The sequence below is a fragment of the Choloepus didactylus genome, chromosome 2 (assembly GCF_015220235.1).
Source record: "Choloepus didactylus isolate mChoDid1 chromosome 2, mChoDid1.pri, whole genome shotgun sequence".
NCBI lineage: Eukaryota > Metazoa > Chordata > Mammalia > Pilosa > Megalonychidae > Choloepus > Choloepus didactylus.
This window is the reverse complement of record NC_051308.1, coordinates 199,594,586-199,614,597: the sequence shown is the minus strand read 5'-3', so window position 1 is coordinate 199,614,597 and position 20,012 is coordinate 199,594,586. Positions and strand designations below refer to the sequence as shown.

General features: G+C 44.5%; 1 protein-coding gene across 4 annotated transcripts in view; it reads right to left on the bottom strand.

Moving 5' to 3' along the window:
• Nucleotides 1-1,445: 1,445 nt before the first annotated feature.
• Nucleotides 1,446-20,012, bottom strand: part of AGBL4 (ATP/GTP binding protein like 4) — a 1,783,169-nt gene continuing 1,764,602 nt past the window's right edge. For 3 of the 4 annotated variants that reach the window (XM_037827268.1, XM_037827270.1, XM_037827271.1), the window contains 2 exons: nt 19,726-19,822; nt 9,926-11,328 (listed from right to left, as the gene is read on the bottom strand). In XM_037827268.1, the coding sequence (XP_037683196.1) occupies nt 11,208-11,328; nt 19,726-19,822 (218 nt within the window). In that variant the 3' untranslated portion in view covers nt 9,926-11,207. Of the gene's footprint in view, nt 1,593-9,925; nt 11,329-19,725; nt 19,823-20,012 lie in introns of those variants that run through there. The other variant, XM_037827269.1, reaches the window with a different exon arrangement.

Here is a 20,012-nt window from a genome sequence, read left to right as displayed (position 1 = left end):
TCCCTCACTTACCTGGTGCTGACCCATTTTGATTACTCCCATACATCAAATTCCATCTGCATCCAACCTTTCCCAATTTCCACTTAATGCTCCCCCACATTTGTAGATAGAAGTTTTTCTTATAAGGGAGAAAAATCCATCTATCCATCCATATGTCCATCCATCCATCCATCCATCCATCCATCCCATCCATCCATCCTTCCTTCCTTCCACTCGTAAATAATTACTGAGTACTTACTCTGTGTAGACTCTGTGCTAGATTCTTCAGAGTTGAGTCAGACATGGTCTCTAACAAACTTCCCATCCCTGGGATAGCAAAGACAAGGCACTCATGCCTCACCCCACCCTCCTGGGCCCATGTGGAGCAAATGCTTGTGCTGCCCACCCCACTGCTCCTCAGTCCACCTGACTGCTGTCCAGGTGTGGTGGACAGGTCCATTCTCTTGGCCAGTGTCCCTTATCATGTGTATCTTGGCTGCCTCAGGGATCAGCCTTGCAGAGAATTCCCCTGAATTACAGGAGGTAACCCTCATTTCAGTCTCCCTAACCTCTGGTGAGACAGTTCTGAAGTGTGTTTTTATGCTGTTTCCAAGAAAGTCTCTAGAGGGCTTGGTAATCAGTTTATTAACACATCCTTTACTGGCTTTTCTCTGCCCTGGCTTACTTTGGCCTCTCCCTTGCCACTGATTTCCAGTATCATCTCCCAAATAAACTACTTGCTCCCAGTTCCTTAGACTAGTCTCTGCTTTTGGAAGAACCCTACGTAAGCTGCCATAGTAGGCATTACTAATGAAGGAAAGAAAGACTGATGATGCTATAATAAGCTGGAAGAGGAAAATGTCAGAGGTAGACTAATAGCCACCTGCTGTTGATGAAAAAAGAAACTGTTACCTCATTATCCATTTATAAAGGGGGATAGTAGATTCCAAGTGTGGGTGCTTTGGTGTTGGCTTGACTGTCATACCTTAGAAATACTGAGTATAAGAATAATGTGGATGTAACTAATAATAATAGCTACCCTGGATTGGACAACTCCATTTGTTAGGGACTATATTCACATCATCTCATTTATTCTTCACAACCCTCCTATGACTGAGGTATTAATTATCCTCATTTTATAAGTGAGGAAACCGAGGTTCCTGGAAATGGCTCCAAGTCACACAACGGCAGAGCAAGACTCTCAGCTGGATATGTCAGACACAAGGGTCCATGCTCCTACGCCTGCCCCAGGGGCCTCTCCACACAACCTAGTACAATGCCCAGAACCCTAATTCTCCTCCAGCTGCTTGACAAGCCATGTATAATGCACACCCTTGAAATCAGGGTGTACCTTCTTATAGAGACTAAGGCAGCCATAGCAGGTCTGTGCAGTGAAGTGTGGCAAATAAAACACAAGTCTATTGATTACTCACTGTTAACCAACATTTGAGATAATAATTGCTTTATTTACTCTTTCTGGCAGCTCAAGCATGCTCCGTGGTCCCTATTACACAGTGATGTTAATTAGGTCTGCAGCACCGCAACTCCTGTATGCAAGGTTCACATCACCTGCTGGTCTCATCTCTCCAGAGGTCTCTGGTTCAGCATCAGGTCTGAGGACAGAGAGAATCTTTGGGAGGCAGGCATCACTACCAATGTTGTTCAGCTGAATAGAAAACTTTAGTACCTACACATCCTGCCCTCATTTCTAGCAACCTGACATGTGCACCAGGACAGAGATGAGATCATCTTTCATGTACACAATTGGATTGGATGGGATTGGCCAAGGGAGAAGTTCCTAGAACCCCCAAATGGCAAAACTGGAGGAGCCCTTAGTGATCACTTATCTCAACAGGTTCATTTTACAGAAGGGGAAACTGACTTAGAGAGGGGGGTGACTTTTCTAAAATTACATAAATGCTAGAAGCAGATTGGGATTAGATCTCAGATATTTTTGCTGCTAGTTCAGGCTTCTAATGAATCATTTCTAGCCCTTTGTTCCTGCTCCTGATGTCCTCACTTGTCCCTGTCCCCCTCCTGTGGGGTGGCTGTGGAATAGATATATGTAATGTGACTTCATCTAGTAGGAACACAGAGAATGTTAATTCCTTCTCCTGACTGTATCCATATTCCCTGAAATTCCTTAAAGTCATTCTGTGAACTTGGAAGAGCAATCTTTCTTAACTCCATTCTGTGGGTGACACACATTGAGGTTCAGTGTGGGGAGATGACAAAAGCTGAGTCAGGATTAAATCCAGGCTTCTGGATTAGTACGCTTTCTAATAAATCACATGGACTCCCTAAGGATCAATGGATAAATGAACAAAGAAATGACTGACTGACTGAATGAATGTTAAACTTACCAAAGAGTGAATTAAGGCAGGCATGACTAACAATACTCAATGTTTGAAAGAAAGTCTTCACCCTGTGCATTGACATTTCAACAAAGTCTCCAGCTCCCTGAGGGCTGTTCAGTGGACGAGAGCAATGCAATATTTATTTCATAATCATGAACCCTCCCCTTTCTACCACTACCAAGCATTCAGCTTGGTCCTCGGTGAGTGCTTCTAAAACGGAATATAAACTACCTCTCTGAAACCATGGAATTTCAGTCTTCTGGGAGCAATTTAGAGAGGCATTGTGGGCATAGAGAGCAGCCTCTCCTTTCCTCGTAACATCACACCAGCAGTTGTTTTTTCAACCTTTAGTCAAGGCTGGCCTGAAGAAGGAGGGAGAGAGAAGCAGACAAGAACACAAAGCCTGAAATACAGGAAAGGGACCTAAACATGAGATCTCCTGTGGATAAAGTCAGAAAAAAGGGGTTTCTTGGTGAGCTCCTCCCCATCCCCCGGAAGCCCTGGTCTGGCTGGGATCAGCCAGGACCAGCCTTCAGGGGCTTGGGAAGCAGGTGATGTGGCTCCGACATCCTACCGGGCACAGTCCCAGGGAAGGGAGGCTGGGGCAGAGTGGGTGATCCATTAATATGGATTAAATGTTGAAAGATTAGACAGAATTTCAAACAGAAACTGAACCCGGGATTTCTGACTATTAGTTGATGTAAAGATGTGCTTGGAATTGACAATGACCTGACTGTTATCTAACATTCAGTAATATACACAAAAACATTCACAACTATACAAACTCATGCATCTTCACACACAAAGACAAAGAAGTTCCTATTAAAAGACCCACACATTATGCAAATACATTAGTACACACACAAATAGACACATTCAAATGCTTAGTCAATCTCTCTCTCTTGCCCCTCCCAGCCTCTCCCTATCTCTCTCCATTTCATTTTTCTCCCCCATGGATGTGCATAGTCTGAAAGCTTGTCTATTTCCTGTACGGGGCGATTTGCTAGGTTTACTCCACTTGAAAAGGAATGGAGCATTGGCTCTTATTTGGTAAACTCCTGAAGGGAGGGAGAGAAGGAGAGGGTGTCAGTGTCACAGAAGTGCTCTGCCTGGGGGGGCTTCCTCATCCTCGTTCTCCTCAGCAGCAGCTGCTGCAGCAATGGCCGCAAACTCTCCCCAAGTGGCCGCTCACTGCTGGGCCGGGCCGTGTGCTTGGGCCCCGGCGCCCCGGTAATGAATGAGACATGGTGTTTGCCTTCTGTGATCATCTCAGCCCAAGAACAGTGTAAACTTGAGTGGGAAGACAGAGCTGAAGCACAGGAAAAGTGAATTCCAAGGCCATTGCTACATACCAAACGAGATGTTTAGACAACAGGGTCCTAGAAACTCAGAGGAGGAGATCTCAGTGAGGGCTGGAGCATAGTGGAAGAGTTCCAGAAGGAGGAATCTCAAAGCGTAGGTAGGAATGGGGCAGTGGAGAGGAATGGGGAGGCACCTGCACACACAAGGTGTTCAATAAATTCTGCTGCACAAAGTAAAGACAGAACAATCCAGGTTGAAGGCAAAGAATGGATGGAGTGGGAGTCTTGATAAGGTATCGGAAGGGGGGAGAAAATATTAGGAAATACTTTTCAAAACACTGTTCTTTTCCATTCACTCTCTCATTGGAGCCTCACAATACTCTTGGGAAAGGGTTGGTTGAGAATTATATCCCCATATCAAAGAGTAAGAAACTGACACCAGTCAAACTCTGGAGAATCTCCAGACATGGCAAGAGATTTACTTACTGTCACGCAGCCAGGCAGTATCAGAGCTGGAAGCAGAACCCAATTTACTAGTGCTCATAAATCCTTCTGGTTTTACAGCTTGAATCCTAGGGGTGGAGGGCGGGATGTGGTGTGAGGGTATAGGAAGAGGAAGTCTTCAGGTTATCTAGTAGGAAAAATCCCTCTAGCTGATGGCAAAGCATCAGCTATATAATGCAGGAATGGAGTGGGTTAATAGAAGGATCTAGGCCACCCGATACTGATCTCCTGGCAAAACATCTCTCTCATGGTTACAACTCTGAGTATAGCATTAGCTCTGCCTAAGACATTTCAGGGCAGTTGTTTCAAAGGAAGAGACTCAGTCATGGGGGACAGACAGGGGACATCCAGATGCAAAGGAGAATGCCTAAAGCCAGGCTCAGGGGAATAAGGCAAAATGAGGTCATGCATAGGAAGAAAATAAACCAGAGCTCTCTGAGGCAGAAGCTTTTTATAATGAGCATTAAATATTTATTGTATTGTCAGTTTTAAGACTGTACACAAAAAGGTGGCAGGGGAAATGGGAAGAATGCAAACATTGGGGTCTGGTGACATCCAGGCTCCTCCACTCACAAGCTCTGAGACTTTGGACAGATTAGTTAGCCTCTCTTCATAGGGCTGTTGTGAGGCTCATATGAGATCATGAAAGCGGCGGCAGGAGCAGCCGAAATAGTAGTAGTAGTAATTGAATAGCAATAGTGGCCGCAGTAGTAGTAGTAGTAGTAGTAGTAGTGGTAGTGGTAGTAGTAGTAGTGGCAGTAGTAGTATTATCACGGTAGTAGCAGCAGCAGCATAAATTAGCAGTAGCAGTAGTAGTACTATTAGTAACATTAGCAGCAGCAGTAATAACCACAGCAGCAGCAGAAGTAACAGTAGTAGGAAAGGTAGTATTGATAGCAATAATAGTAGTAGATTAATGGTAATAGTAGCATCAGCAGCAATATTAGATTAACAGTAGTAGCAACAGTATAGCAGGAGTGGTGGTAGCAGTGGTGGTGGTAGCATTGATAGCAGCAGCAGCAATTGTTGTTGTTATTGTTATAGGAACAATGGTCTAATTGCCTTGGGCTCTGAAAAAGAATTTGGCCTCCAGAAAAGGAGTGCTGGATTCAGCAAAGCTAACTTCCCAGTATCTCCTGGGAAACGGGGGCCTTGAAAACAATATAGGACTTCTGACTCAAGTCCAATATACTCTACCGTACTGCTCTGCCTTTCACACTGAGTTAGAAATTAATTCTGCAGGTAATAGGGAGCCATGGAAGAAGCCTAAGCAGTGGAATGTCTCTGGGATGTCAATGCTTTAGGACGATAAAGCTGTAGTTATCAGGTGAGGTCAGGATGGCATTTTGGAGTTGAGATTCATTCATTCTTTCATTTATTCTGCTACATTTAGATGCCCCTGACATGTCTGGCACTGTGACAGTGTGTTAGGTGCTCTGAGAGGCCAGGGATGCTAAGACACTGTCTCTGCTCTCAAAGAAATTAAATGATAGTGGGGGATGTGACTATTATCTGAGGCAAATAGTTGATAAATGAATAAGCAATGTGCTGCGGACACAAGAAAAGGAATCAATTAATTATAACTGATGAGACCCAGAAGGGCATCAAGGAGTTGGAGCATTTGAGATAAATCTTGAATTGTAAGAAGGATTTTCTTTGGTTAAGAGGGACAGAGAAGGTTTGTGGATACAAGAGACACTGAGCAGACAGAACCAGCAGGATTTGGCAGTCCCTCAGAAGTGGGGTGTGAAAAAGACACGAAGGTGCGATGATATCCAGGTTCTTGGCTTGGACAATTGATTGGAAACATGGGGTTGTGTTTTATAAAGATCCCAGAAGCTTCCGAGGATGGAATGGGTGAGTGGGGAAAGCATTTGGAGGCAGAGAGACCAATTAGGCTGTTTTGGCAATCCAGGCTGGAGATGATGGTGGGAGTGGAAAGGAGGGAGAGAACGGAAAGGGGAGATGAAGGGAAATGAACAATAATCTCGCCAAATAGGTATTATTCTCCCCTTTTAAAGATGGGGAAAGTAAACTCTGCTTTAAATGATTCATAAGACAAATAGCAAGTGATAGAGTAAGCTTAAAACTGAGGTCTGTTTGACCCCCACATCACTACTTATACAGCTTTGAGGCAGACACATCACAGAGGCAGAAGCAACAGGCCTTGGTGATTAGCTGGCTATGTAGGGAGATGGAAAGAAGGGAGTTAAGACAGTTGCAGGGTTTCCAGCCTGGACAATTAGGTGGAAGAAGAAGAAATTAACCAAGACACCCGATGCCAGGGAGAAAAGCAGATTTGGACTTGAGATTGACATAGGGTCAGCCAACAATAGATCCCACGCCTTTCGGGGACAACTGAATTTTAAACATGAGAGGAACTAAAACAGGCATCATAAGGATGAATTTCTGCACTGGTCAGTCTCAGTTTTGGGGTTTGCGGTTGAGCCTAAAGACAGCAAGGTGTGACAGTCAGGTTTCTGCCCAGGCTCTGTCTTAATCACTTATCAGCTGTGGACCATGGGCAAGTAATTTAATTGCACTGATCTCAGTTTCTTCATCTGCAAAATGGGGAAAATAAGCCCTGTCCAGCAAGCATCCTGAGTGTGGTGAAGTAGGAAGCGCTAACAGAGGTGAGAGTGCTTCTGGAAAGTTCTGAGTTTCAGCTTGCAGAGATTATCAGCCTGGTCGCTTCATAGAGATGATTCCTCAGAAGATGGATGTCAGTTGAAAGTAAAATATAAATCCCGGTTGGATTCATTTGTTGTTGTTGTTGTTTTAATAAAACATGGTATTTTCTTCCAGAACCTATAGCCTCCTCTCTTGTAGGCAGTTCTGCCTCAATCCAGGCTGAATATTGTCTTCAGCACTGTCTTCCCATCTGCTCAGAGCCCATCTGCCTCTTTCCTTCCCTTCCAGGGTTTAGGGACTTAGGGCTCTCCCACCCCATGCCAACACTGCAATCATTTATTCATTCCTCACTCAGTGAACACAGACACATCCTATGCTAAGTGCTGAGGCCACAGAGATGAGTAGGACCCAGGTGCTTGCCCTGAGCCTGACCCCTCAGCATGACTGTCACTGTCCTGGGCTTCTCTCTCACGCCTGTCCTCTACTCAGGAAGGGTTTGTACCTCTGGCTGCTCTTCCTCTGAGGGTAAGAAAAGTTTTGGCTCCAAGTAAAGGGGTTTGCAACCACAGCATGCAAGTGGGAGTCAGGGCAGGGATGAGAGGAGGTGGTTTGGGGCAAGAGTTCTACTCTGTGCTAGGCATTTTATAGATGGTATTGTATTTACTGTTTACAATAACTGGGAGGTAGATATTATCACTCATTTTACAGATTACCCTGAAGCTTAAAGAGGTTAAATACTTTGCCACACTGCTAGTTAATAGAAGAGTTAGGATTCACTGGTAGGTTTGCTTGACTTGAAATCCAGGCTGTTTCTGTTAACATTTTAATACCTTCCCTACTCTGTCTGCCTCTGTGCTCCACTGGCTGAGCTGAGCCACAAGGGAAAGGACCTCTAATCCTTAAAGTGATCAGGAGGCAGGGACTCAGAGCTAGGATTGTATGCCTGGGGTCTGTGACCCAGGGATCCCAGGATGGTCCCTACTATGGCCACCTCACTGAGCTTCCAGAGGTCCTGGAAGATCTGGAAGCCTCCATGTGCCAAGTGATAAATGAACCCCTTTCCCCCTGCCCTCTGAGAATTCTGCAGTGCCTGCCAGGGACTCAGGCAGGTGCGTGCGGTGAAGTCCAGCAGGAGTCCTACACAAATACCCTGCCTGAAATTTACAGGCTCCCTTCACCTCTCCCCACCCCTCACTACCTCTAGATGGGGCCATTGCATAGTTATCTGTTTTTCTGTTTTGACCTGGTTTTACCTGGAGACAAATGGAGGAGGCCCATTGCAGAGTGATCAAAAGGAAGCTGGGTTTGAATTAGGGTTCTCACCAGCCATATGAACGCAAACAAAGGATTTTACCTTTAAGATAATCAATTTTCTCTGGGAAATGAAAAAAAGTATACTTACCTCTTGTGACTGTTGGGAATATCAAATAAGGCAATAGATACAAAGGCATCTAGCACAGTGCTTGGCATACAGTATATGTTCAATAAATATTTGGTAGATGTATAAATTTATGTTCAATAGTAATCACCCCATACTTCCATTGTTGGACCTGCTCTTACAATGCAGGCCTCAGGTGTGTCAGTTAATTTATAGTCAAAGGATACAGCTCTCCTGTGCTCCCCCTCCCCAGTTCAAATACTTAACAGGGAAAACTCCTCGCCATACGTCTACTGCTGAGGCTACATTTAAAAGGCAAAGCAAACCAGATCATCAGTCTCTTCTGCTGTGGCTTCAGCAGCAAAGAAGCTGGGTGGCCTCCTGCATGTCTTTCACAGCTTTTGAGGGCTCCTGATCCTTTGGGTCCTATCTCTGACCCTCTGGACTGATGCGGAACAAAGCTGGCACTGCTTATGGAGAGCTGTGTAAGTCAGGTAGAGAGCCAACATGCCTCTCCCCTTCATTTTGTGTATTGTCTGTCTTTCTTCTCAGACATGCATTGAACTCTGGCTTAGTGGCCAGTTCTACCCACTTATGGTTCTACCCTGAGAAGGAAGTGGGTAGGCAAGAAGGGAAGCGGCGAGTGCCCTGCTGGGCTGCTCAGGCCAGGCTCCTCTTGCGGGCTCACAGGCTGGCTTGGTGCTGTCTTTCATCTACACGCTGAAAACTCTTCCCCTCAATTTCATCCCTTGCAGATGTTCGTTACTTGCATATCTCTGCTTATAGGAGCTCACTGTCTGCCAAGGGAGCCCCTTCTATGGTTGGCAACTCTAGTTGCAGAAAGTTATTCCTTACCCTGAGCTGAAATCTGTCTTACTGAGTCTCCCTCCCTGGATCCAGGTTCTTACAACACAAAAAAACAAGTTTGCTTCTTTTGTGTCATTATGTCCCTTCAACTTTTTGAAGACTATAATCTTTTATTCCTACCTCTACTCCTTCTGACTCTTCATTCCCAGGATAAGCATCTCCAGTCTCGTCATCCATTTCTAATTAGAAATGATTTACAGACACCTCACCATCCCAGTCGCCTTCCAAATGACCTAAGCTACCATTTGTTGAGCACCTTTGCTGACATTTCCCATACCTAAGTTCATTAAATATTCTTAACTACTGTGATTAGATAGACATTATTATTATTACCATTTTATGGGTGAGGAAACTAAGATTCAGAGAGATTAAGTAACTTGCCCAAGATCACACCAATATTAAGAGGGAAAACCAAGATTTGAACTTGGCTCCCAGTTTTTGCTCTGGGCTCCAAGTTTTTACTCCTAACTACTTAGCTTACCTGCTGCCTGTGTGGCTTGTGATCCAATTAGTCAATAGCATTTTTAAAATGTGGGGCCTAAATATGCTCAAGACATTATGGGTGTGGTCTGATCAGAGGAAAATAAGCGTAGACTATCTTTCTGTTCTGTGCGCTTTGCCCCTATTCATACAACCTAAAGTGATAAGATCATTTCTGAAAGACCTGCCACACTGTTGACTGACATTGAGCTGATACTTGTCAACCAAACCCCCCAGGACTCTGATACAGGAACTGCTGGATATTCAAGCCTTGACCATTCTTCCTTATCTTAATGACAGAGTCCCTGACATCAAATTATGGGTCACACCAAATTTGGTTTGGCTGGTTGGTTCCTTGAGGAGTGGGAGACCTAGAGGGAAAAGTGCCAAGAATGCCCAGAAGAAAGGAGCAGCTGCACAAACCACTTTATTTTTGTTCCTTTGGGCAACAAGAACCAAGGGGAGAAGCTGTATATACACATGACATTTGTAGCCAAACAACATACGGTTCTTTGTTATCATTTCTGGAAACCAACTAGTAAAGAGAGAACAAGCTTTGGTCTTGCTTTTTGCAACAAACCTCAAATATCTCCAACTCAAGCCAAAAGAATATTTAACTGGAGCTTTGTGCTAAAGGCCCTATCTCCCTTGAGTCTTGCCTCCTTTCCCTCATCTCCTATTCCTTGTTTCTGGGAGGTCATTTTAATTAGCAAGCTGTCATGGTGACTCAGCCTGCTGCTTCTAGAGACAGGAGGGGAGCAGACTCCCCTGGACCCATTCATCATGCAAAGACACCTTACTCTTCAGAAAAATGCACAATGTTTAGCTTGTACCACCTTGGGAGTTACTACTGCTGTTGCTTTATTTTATCATTCCCACCTGCCTTGGGGTGCCTTCTTTTGTCTCTTGGCACTTACTCTTCCCCCAAGCTGACCCATTGCAGGTTATCAAGGCCCACCTTTTCGGTGGCCCTGACACCAGAGATCTGGAGATTTTAACCATGACATACCTTTTGGAAAGAGTAGCCAACCCTTTTCGCCTTTAGAACTAAAGTTTCAATTAAACTACCCAGTTAATAATTCAAGTGCCCAGAGAATAGGGTAAAAGCTCTCTGAATGGTTTTCTGAAGTTGCATGATGGGCCTTGGGGGAACCAGAAAACATGCAGACTATAGATTCAGTGACCACATGTCTAAGACCACCCTGATTTCAAAAATTCTGTCCCGTTGTTCCCAACAGCACATTTGTCTTTGGGTTGTATATGTTGTTGCTGTTGTTTTGGATGAGAAAAAATGGGCACTGCATCTCTAAAGTTGAAAACAACTATAGTCAAATCTAAAAAGTAACAATATGTAGTAACTAAACAACTTAAAAACGTAAAGGGGCTTTGAAAGGACTAACCTGAACATCTTACAAAGGGATGTACGGGTTTTTCTTTAGGATAGCTATGTTTTGGAAAATATCATGTGTACTCTTGCCTTGTTTAGGTCTTCTATTTTGCTCCTGGCCTGGATCTGAAGGCTCACAATTGATTTCCCATTGATAAAAGGGGAAACTCAATAATGAAATTTCTCATTTTTTCTTCCCTTTCACTAGTCTATTTGTTATCCCACAAATACTTATCTGGGAAACCAGAAAAGGATGATTAATTTCGTGTCCCACAGAAAATGCACGTTCCTGTCCCCCTGAGACCTCCCCAGACTTCATGTCTTTAAAAAGAGTTTGAAGGGTCTTTGTGGTTCACTGAGCTCTTCTTGTCCCTTTTGTCGTTGGGGTAGCTGCTGGCCGGGCCCAGCGGGAGTGGGTACTTGTAGGGAGGGGGTTTTTCTTTCCTGCAAAGGAGGAGATAAACAGAAAGAGAGAAGAAAGATAGCACATATACACACTGCATTGAAGTCATTTGTGTGCATGGTCTATCTCCCCACTGGTCTGTGGTCTTCCAGCAGCAGGGGCCTTGTCTTCCTCTTCTTTGTGTCCCCAGAACCCAGCCCAGGGCCTTGCTCAAACCAGGTATCCTGGCTTGTTGGATGGATGAATGGGTACATTTTATCATTCTGGTTCTGGAAAAAACCTAACTGTCCTACAGCAACAACACTTCTACCTTTCCATCCTGATTTCAAACATTCAACACATTCCACCGTGGGAAAGGATGGGCACAAAGAAGGGCAACAGCTTAGGAGGACCCTTGTCCCCTTCATGACCATCATGAGCTCTAGAGTTCCCTTTGTATTCCTGCAAATGTTCTAAGCCTAATTATGGGCATTTGATGATGGGTCTGTTTTCTCCATAAGGTTGGGGTTCTCAGAGAGCACAGATGTACCTGGTTCATCTCTGTGTCCAGCGTGCAGCACCCAGTGCAGTAACTTTAGCGTCACTGCGCAGTCACTGCCCACTTGTCTGTTTTGCTCACACACTAGACTATGAACAACTTGGGAGCAGAAACCAAGTTTTATTCATCCTTGCATTCTCCCTCATTCAGGGTCTTCTATCAATGTTTGTTATATAGTTGACTGATAAAATGATGTGCCATTCATTCATTCAATGGACTAAGATTTATTTGCAATGGAACGACTATGCTTTGTAGCAAGAAAGAAATGAACTGAATTCTCAGGTTTGCTATGTACTGGAGGTGTGACCTTGGGCAATTTACTTAATTTCACTGTGTCTCCTTTGTAAAATGGGATACAATGCTCCTATCTTATAGGTGGGTTATGAGGTTAAATGAGCTAACATGAGCAAAAGCACATAGTGCCTTCCTTTCCCTATTAGTCTGATGGGCTCTGGAGATGACAAAGATGAATCAGACATTATAGTGACCTTAGGTTGCTTACAGTTTGGTAGGGGAGTTAGTTGCTCAAAATAACTACACAAAATAATTACTAAACAAAATAGTAACATGGCAAAAGGTGGTAAATACCATAAATATGGGCATCTCTTGCTCTGAATTGAATTAGGGTTGAAGAACTGGCCTTCCTATGGGCCACCATGCTCTACCTTGAATTATCCATTTTCCTCCATTGTTGGTGAGTCATGAATAAGGCAAAGGTGGAATAGGTGGCAGAACACAAAAGAGACACCCTGACCTAATGAATCTCCCCCACTAGGCAGCCCCATCACCTGAAATTTCACACTTTTTGAAGGCCTTTGCCAACATGGCAAGGCTGTCAGCATAGGTGAGATACGACTATATCTCTGCAGCTATTAACAGCCAGGGGCACAGGCCTGGAATGTCATTTACAGGCAATGTGATCTTGAGTAAGTCTCTTTCCTTCTCTGAGCCTCTGATTCTTCTTCTTTAAAATGGGGAGAAGACTATATGTCTTTCCTGCCTCATGAGCTTGGGTGAAATTGAGGTTGGGGAAGAGCTTTGTAAATTACAAGGTACCACTCATGTGTCATTGAGGCGTGAGGTTCTTGACACTCAAAGGAAACATGGGTCATAAGATGAGTATGTTTTTATAGGGGCAAGGGAGGGTGTACTTGCTCCAGAAAGGCAAGCCCAGGTATGGCCACAGGTGGGGCAACCCTTGGTAGATGATAGCATGGGAGGAAGGTGAGCAGTGGCTAGGGAGGAGTGTGTATGTACAGAATGACTGGTGGGCTTAGGAAGGCACAGAGCCGCTGTAACTGATAGAGGGGCATGGAGGGATAAAAGGCACTGGAAGACAAGCACCCCATACCTTCAGGTCTCTGAAGAGGCTGTTCCCTCTGCCTACAGTGTCCTCCTCTATCTCTCCAGATTCACCTCCTTTGGAAAGCCAAGTTTCCAGAAAATTAGTCTTTCCCTCCTTCAGGCTTCTGCAGCACATTGTAATCAATTTTCAGCACACATTTTCTAGGATGTTCTTTGCCCATCAATTTTCCTTATGAGACTGTGAGTTTGATGTATTTGATTTTTCTCTGTAATTCCTGAACCAAACACAGGCCTGACATGGAGAAGGTGCTTGAGGAGTGTTTAACGAAATGGATTTTTAGTCTTATCTTTCTCATCTCCTTAACTTTAAACATCCTGGCTTCGTCATTGCCTTAGAGCATGTCTTTATAGGTCCTGTTTCCTGCCTTCACACACCCTATTCATCACCATGGAATACTCTCTCTTCTTTCTGTTTCATCTATCTGAATTCTATATTTCCTTTAAAACTCAGTTCAAGCCCCACTTGCTCCTTGAAACCTAGGTAGATTCCCACCCACTGCCAAATGCTTGCCAAATGTGTGGGGCATTGTTGGATCTCACTTTTCTGTAAAGTTAGGGAATTGAAATAGATGGTTTGCGGGAGTTCCTTCAGTTTTATTATTTTATAATTCTATTACATTCAATGTTTATTTAGCATCTCTCCATGCTAGGCCCTGCACTGAGGATATAAAAGTGAGCAAGACACAGCTTCTCAAGGAGCACTCTCTCCAATGGTGAAGCCAGGTATGCAAAGATAACATTGCAATACACCATGGAACATACTGTGCTAGAGGTATGCACAAAATGTGATTAGAAACTCAGCAAACAAGAAATAGCTCTGTCTTGGGTGGAGAACAGGGATGGTAAATTAGAGGCTGTGATATTTGGACTAGGCTTTGAAAGACAAGCAGAAGTTCACCGTCTCCAACTCCAGTGGGAACATTCCAGGAGGAGGGAATAGGTTGAACAAAGACATGGAGGCATAAAAACGGCTAAATTGTTTAGGCTGAAGCACAGAGCATGAAGTGAAGAAAACAAGTGGGGGTGGATGGGGTGCTCATGAGGGAAAGGGGGTGTGGTTGGAGATAGTAAATGAAGGTAAAAATGTAGACCAGAGTCTTAAATAGCAAGAGGAATTGCAAAATTACCCTCTAGGCAATGGGGAACCATAGAAGGGTTTTGTGAGAAAGCATGATCTGAGCATTTATTACATGCTGTTTGGTATTGTTTGCATGATTACATGCCTTTTTCCTCCATAAACTGGGGCTCCTGGTGGACAGGGCCTTTCTGTGTCCTTCCAGCATTGAAGACAGGGCCTGGCACATGAAGGGCTTCATTAACTAATATGTGTTGAATAACTGATCACACACACTCACACACGTATCATAGCCTGCACCTGCATCATACTCAGAGCATTTTGGGTTTTGTTCTTTGTCCACAGTGTGTGTCACTGTGGTCCAAAATGTGGGGTCTCAGAGCTTTGGCCATCAATGACGTGTCCCTAAACCTGAGCTCTGATGCCCACGTTGCTGCCCCTCCCCAGGGACCCTTTTTTGAAGGGCAGCCCAGCACCCAGGGATGGCGAAAGCCTCCCACCAGCACCTGGGCAGAAATTGGCATATTGTAATTATCCATAGTGACAGAAGAAAACAAAAATTAATTTTGAGTCCAAACATGTAATTTCCCTTTAAAACTAGAACTGCTCTTTTACTTATATAATTTCATGCTTGAGTGGAAAATACAAAAAAAAAGGGGGAATGATTCAGATCTCAAAAACGGAACCTTGTATCCTCCTGGGAATTCATTATGGAAGAGTTACTGATCAATTTAGAGCTAAGTGGGGTTCATGGTTTGTTGAGGAAGAGATGTGGGATGGAGAGGGGGTTCATTTTTCCTCCTTAAATTAAGTGTAGTGTTTTAGTTTCCTGCTAAAACAAATACCATATAATCAGTTGGCTTAAACAATGGGACTTTATTGGCTCACGGTTTTGAGGCTAGGAGAAGAACAATATTGAGGTACCAGCAAAATGATATTTTCTCCCCAAAGTCTGTGGCATTCTGAGGCTGGCTGCTGGCAATCTTTGGTCCTTGGCTTTTCTGTCATGTGCCCATGGACATGGTGGTGTCCTTTCTCTTCCCAGTTACACTGACTTCTAGCTTCTTGCTCTTCTCATGGCTTTCTTTGCTTATAAGGGCTTCAGCCATATTGGATTAAGGCCCACCTCATTCAGTTTGGACTCAACCTAACTAATAACATCTTCAAAGGTCCTGTCTACTAATGGGTTCACACCACAGGACCAGGGGTTGAGGCCTGAACATGCCTTTTGTGGGGGGCATGATTCAATCCTGAAAAGTCTACCCTCTAGACCCCAAAAGACATGTTTGTCCTATATGCAAAATACATTCATTCCATCACAACATCCTAAAAGCCTTAAACCATATTAGAAAAATGCTAAGTCCAAAGTCTCATCAAAATCAGCTATGGGTGTGGTCCATCCTAGGACAAAATTCCTCTCTCTGATAAACCTGTGAAACTTAGAAAACATATTATCTGCTTCCAATAACAATGGAGGTACAGGTATAGGATAGATATTCCCATTCCAGAAGAGAGATGTTTGAAGGAAAGCATGGGTCACGGGTTCCAAACAAGTCTGAAACCCGGTAGGGCAAATTCCATTAGATCTCAAGAGCTGAGAGTCATCTGTGGCTTGATGCTTTGCCCTTTGGGCCTGGTGGAGTGGTGGCCCCACTCCCTCCAAGTGCTTGTCCACCAGCCAGGCTCTCCCAAACCCTGGGGTGAAGGCCCCACCCTCTCTGAGCCTTGGATGGCAGCACTCTCCCTGCGCAGCCGGGTGCAAGGCCCACTCCCTCCAAGTCAGGGGCAGACACACCCTTTCCACACACATGGGTGGGCCCGCTCTCTTGGCCTAGGGAGATCTTTTCGGTCCAGACCTTTTCTTCTGTGTTTCTGCCCTTAAAGTCACTCTTCTTTCAATTCTGTCCCTTCTCTGTCTCTTTCAGTCCAGGCTGGTAGTGGTTTTCTTCATACAAATTTTGCAAAAACCTGTTGGCTTTGCATGCAGTTTGAGGAGATTCAAACCATTGTGCAAAAGCACTTTCCACAAATCTGTCCTGGGAAACTGCATTTCCAGTCTTGAGTTCTCTGAGATGCCTGACTGGATCCATGTTCAGCCACACCTTTAGCAAAGGGTTGTGCAGTTAAACCCTCACATGGAACTCTGTTCTCTGGGAAGTCACTTCCTCAAAGCTTAGGGAGGTCCCTGACAGAGACACGCCTGGCCCTAAGTCACAGAGCACACTGTGTGGATAGACTGAGAATTCTCAGAGTCATCAGTTGGTTCCTTTGTGCTTAAGAGTTTAATTCTCAGCTTATCCTTTTCCCCTTGCATTTTACTATAAGCTACAAGGAGAAGCCAGGCTGCACCTTCCACACTTAGCTTGGAAATCTCCTCAGCTAAATATCCAAGTTCATCGCTTACAAGGTTCACTTTCAATCTGACTTCAGAACACAATTTTGCCAAGTTCTCTGCTACTTTATAACAAGCATTGCCTTTCTTCCAGTTTCCAATCCATCTTTTCCTTCTAAGTCCTTATCGGAGGTACTTTTAACATCTATATTTCTACCAACCATCTCTTCAAAGCAATGTAGGCTTTTCCATTAAGCACTTCACAAATCTTCAACCCTCTACCCATTACTCAATTCCAAAGCTGTTTCTACATTTTTAGGTGTTTGTCAAAGCAACACCCTACTTCTGGTACCAAACGTTTCCCAGCTACTAAAACATATACCTTACAATGGGTTGGCTTTAGCAAGAGGAGTATTGGTTCATGGAATGAGGCTAGGAGAAGTTCAAAACTGAGGTGTCAACAAAGTGATGCTTTCTCCCCAAAGACTGTGGCATTCTGGGGCTGGTTGCTGGCAATCCTTGGTCCTTGGCTCTTATGCCACATGGCAAGGCACATGGTGGCATTTTCTCCTTTCTCTTCCTGGTTCCATTGACTTCCATCTTCTTGCTCTTCTCATAGTTTTCTTTGTTTATAAGGACTTTAGCCATATTGGGTTAAGGCCCACCCTCATTCAGTTTGGGCACACCTTAACTAATAACATCTTCAAAGATCCTATTTACAAATGGGTTCACACCCACAGGACCAGCGGTTGGGATCTGAACATGCCTTTTTGTTGGGGACATGATGCAAACATGAAAAACAGATGGTTCCATTTACTTCAGTCCTCAAGGCTGTGAACTTGGTGGGAAATGAGCTCTCTAACTCTTTTCTAAAGAGGGTACCAAAGCTCAGGGCAAGGACGGCCCATGAAGAGTTGAAATCAGAACTCCCCTGCATCCTTTAGACTCAGCTTCAGGGACCCCACCAAACCCACAGTCTTGAATAACTTTCTACTGACTGATGTTGAGAACCCTGGGCTGAGCTCTAGTTCCAGCTCTGACCATGTGTTCTTGACCATCCCCGTCTGCTCTCTGGACCTTGCTATCCTGATCTATATCATGAGGAGAGGTCTAGATGACTGCTAAACTCTCCCTGGATGACAGCACTGTTTCATTGGTCTATGACAGTGCACTATGCAAGAAAAAAGTGATTAGGATCAAGATAACTTTTTTCAGGCCAACAGAGGATCTGAAAGAGACAATCCCCCAAATTAACTTGTAAATGAGATTCTAAGAGTTCTTTTGAGTGTTGTAAAGCTTTACAATTTTAAGAAATTTAACCGTCAAGAATGATTTCTAAAAATGAACTAGCACTTTCCACTGGAGGTGAGCTCCTCAAAGACAGAGGTCATGCCTTATTCATCTACTATTTCCAGCCTTCTTCCCTCCCCCAGAGGCTTAGTATAGAGTATTTTTCCTAAGTGAATGAATGAATGAATACATGCTGAATGTTCAGTACAGCGTAGGGACTTCAGGGGCTCAGAGAAGAAATAGACATGATCCTCCTGAAGCAGTTTTTAATCCACCAGGGATGGGCAGCACAAAGACCCAGATAATTTGTGAGTGATCTGTGACAGGGTATGAGTCAGTGCTACCTTATCATGCAGACTCTACTTGGAGGTGGGGCTCAGGTGTTGTAACTTATAGCATCATGGAATGTGGACCCTGAGAGAGTGTCCAGCTCAACCAGAGAAGTCAAGGTACTTGCCATAGTCCATGTGAGCTGGTTGGAAATCTGGACTGCAACCCAGAAACTGGAGGTGACAGAAACATTTATTGAACACCAAATAGCTGCCAGGCACTGTGCTAAGTTTGTAATCTTCCAAACAGCCTTTAGATATCAATGTTATTACTCCAATTTATATAGGTAGGCACAAGGCTTGAGGAAGCCAAGAAACTTGCCTAAGATCCCAGAGCTGGTATGAGCTTGAGACAGAATTTGAACCCACACTGACAGTAAGAAAGTTTTCACACTTGAAGACTGGGCTTTGACATCACAAAGGCCTAGGATCAATCCTGGCTCTGCCAAAAATTCTTTGAGCTCAGGCAATTCTCTTAACCTTTCTGAGCCTCTGCTTCTTCATTTGCAAAACAGAGAATATAAACATCTACTTTAGAGAATAGTTGCAATGAATAAATAAGATCATGTACAAAAAGTGCTTTACACAATAAATAATAGTGATTCATGTTGTTGTTTATAACAAGGTAGGGAGGAAAGGACAGTAGTGCAAAGGCCCCGAGGCAGCAAAGCACAGGTCATGGGCAAGGTCAGTGAGACGTCTGGTCTGGCAGGAACTGGGACTTGGACATCATGTTCTAGACCACTGGGAGAGTAGGAGATGAGGTCAAGAGGCTGACCAGGGCCAGCACATTCCAGATGCCATTGGAAGTTGCTGCCCAAATGCTCACTGGGTTTACCACCAGCAGGCACAGGGACTCCCATGGCTTCAGGCTCAGCCCAGCTGTCAGATACTTACCTCCTGGCCTGCTCTGTTCACTGGTCCAGTAAGAAACTGGTCCCAGCGGAGGAGGGCTCAAGCCCCAAAGGTGGAACTTCTCAGGGCTGTGTCCTCTCCATCCCAACACCTTCATTTCTGAGAGAAGGGGGCTATCATGTGCTAAGGGAATGTAAGTATGCCTGACCCTGTGCTGGGTGCTTTAACAAGCATCTCATAATCATCTTACAAGTGAGTACCACTGTTCCCACTTTACAGATGAGGAAACCAATGGCTCAGGGATGTTATGAGCCTAAATAACCCAGAAACCCTAGAGAATGAACTATCAGTGAAGTAGCATATGAAAACACCCAGACTAACTCAGAACAGTTAACGAACTTGTGGCAACCCTCTCATCGTTGTGGATTCCCACATTAGATCTGGAAGTGTGACTGCCCCCTCACTGTCTGACCCCATAATGATGCTCAATGCTCATGGAGTACACTAATGGGCTCTTCTGGCCCATACAATTTCTGCGGAGGGCCAGGATTCTCTTTCCCATGATACAGCTGGGAAACTGAGGGCCAGAGGGAGGCTAAGTGAAGTTGCCCCCAAATTCGCTACCCGGGACAGGGACTCTGCTCTGCCACTTACCGCAGCCTCGGCATGGGAATCGCCACTTTCTCAACCATGGGGTTCAGCCGATAATAATCCAAAAATGTTCTTGCCACGTTTCTCCCCAGCTTCATGTCTGCAGGTTTGTGCATTAAGGAACAACTTTGAAGAGACTGAGACAGAGTGAAATTGACAACAGAAACAAAGCAGTAACTCCACTAACTGTTCTACACTTTTCGCACGTACTGTGTCTTTTGATCCTCACCAAACCTAAATGGTAGGTAGTATTATTATCTTTATTTTACAGATGAAGAAACTAAGGTTTG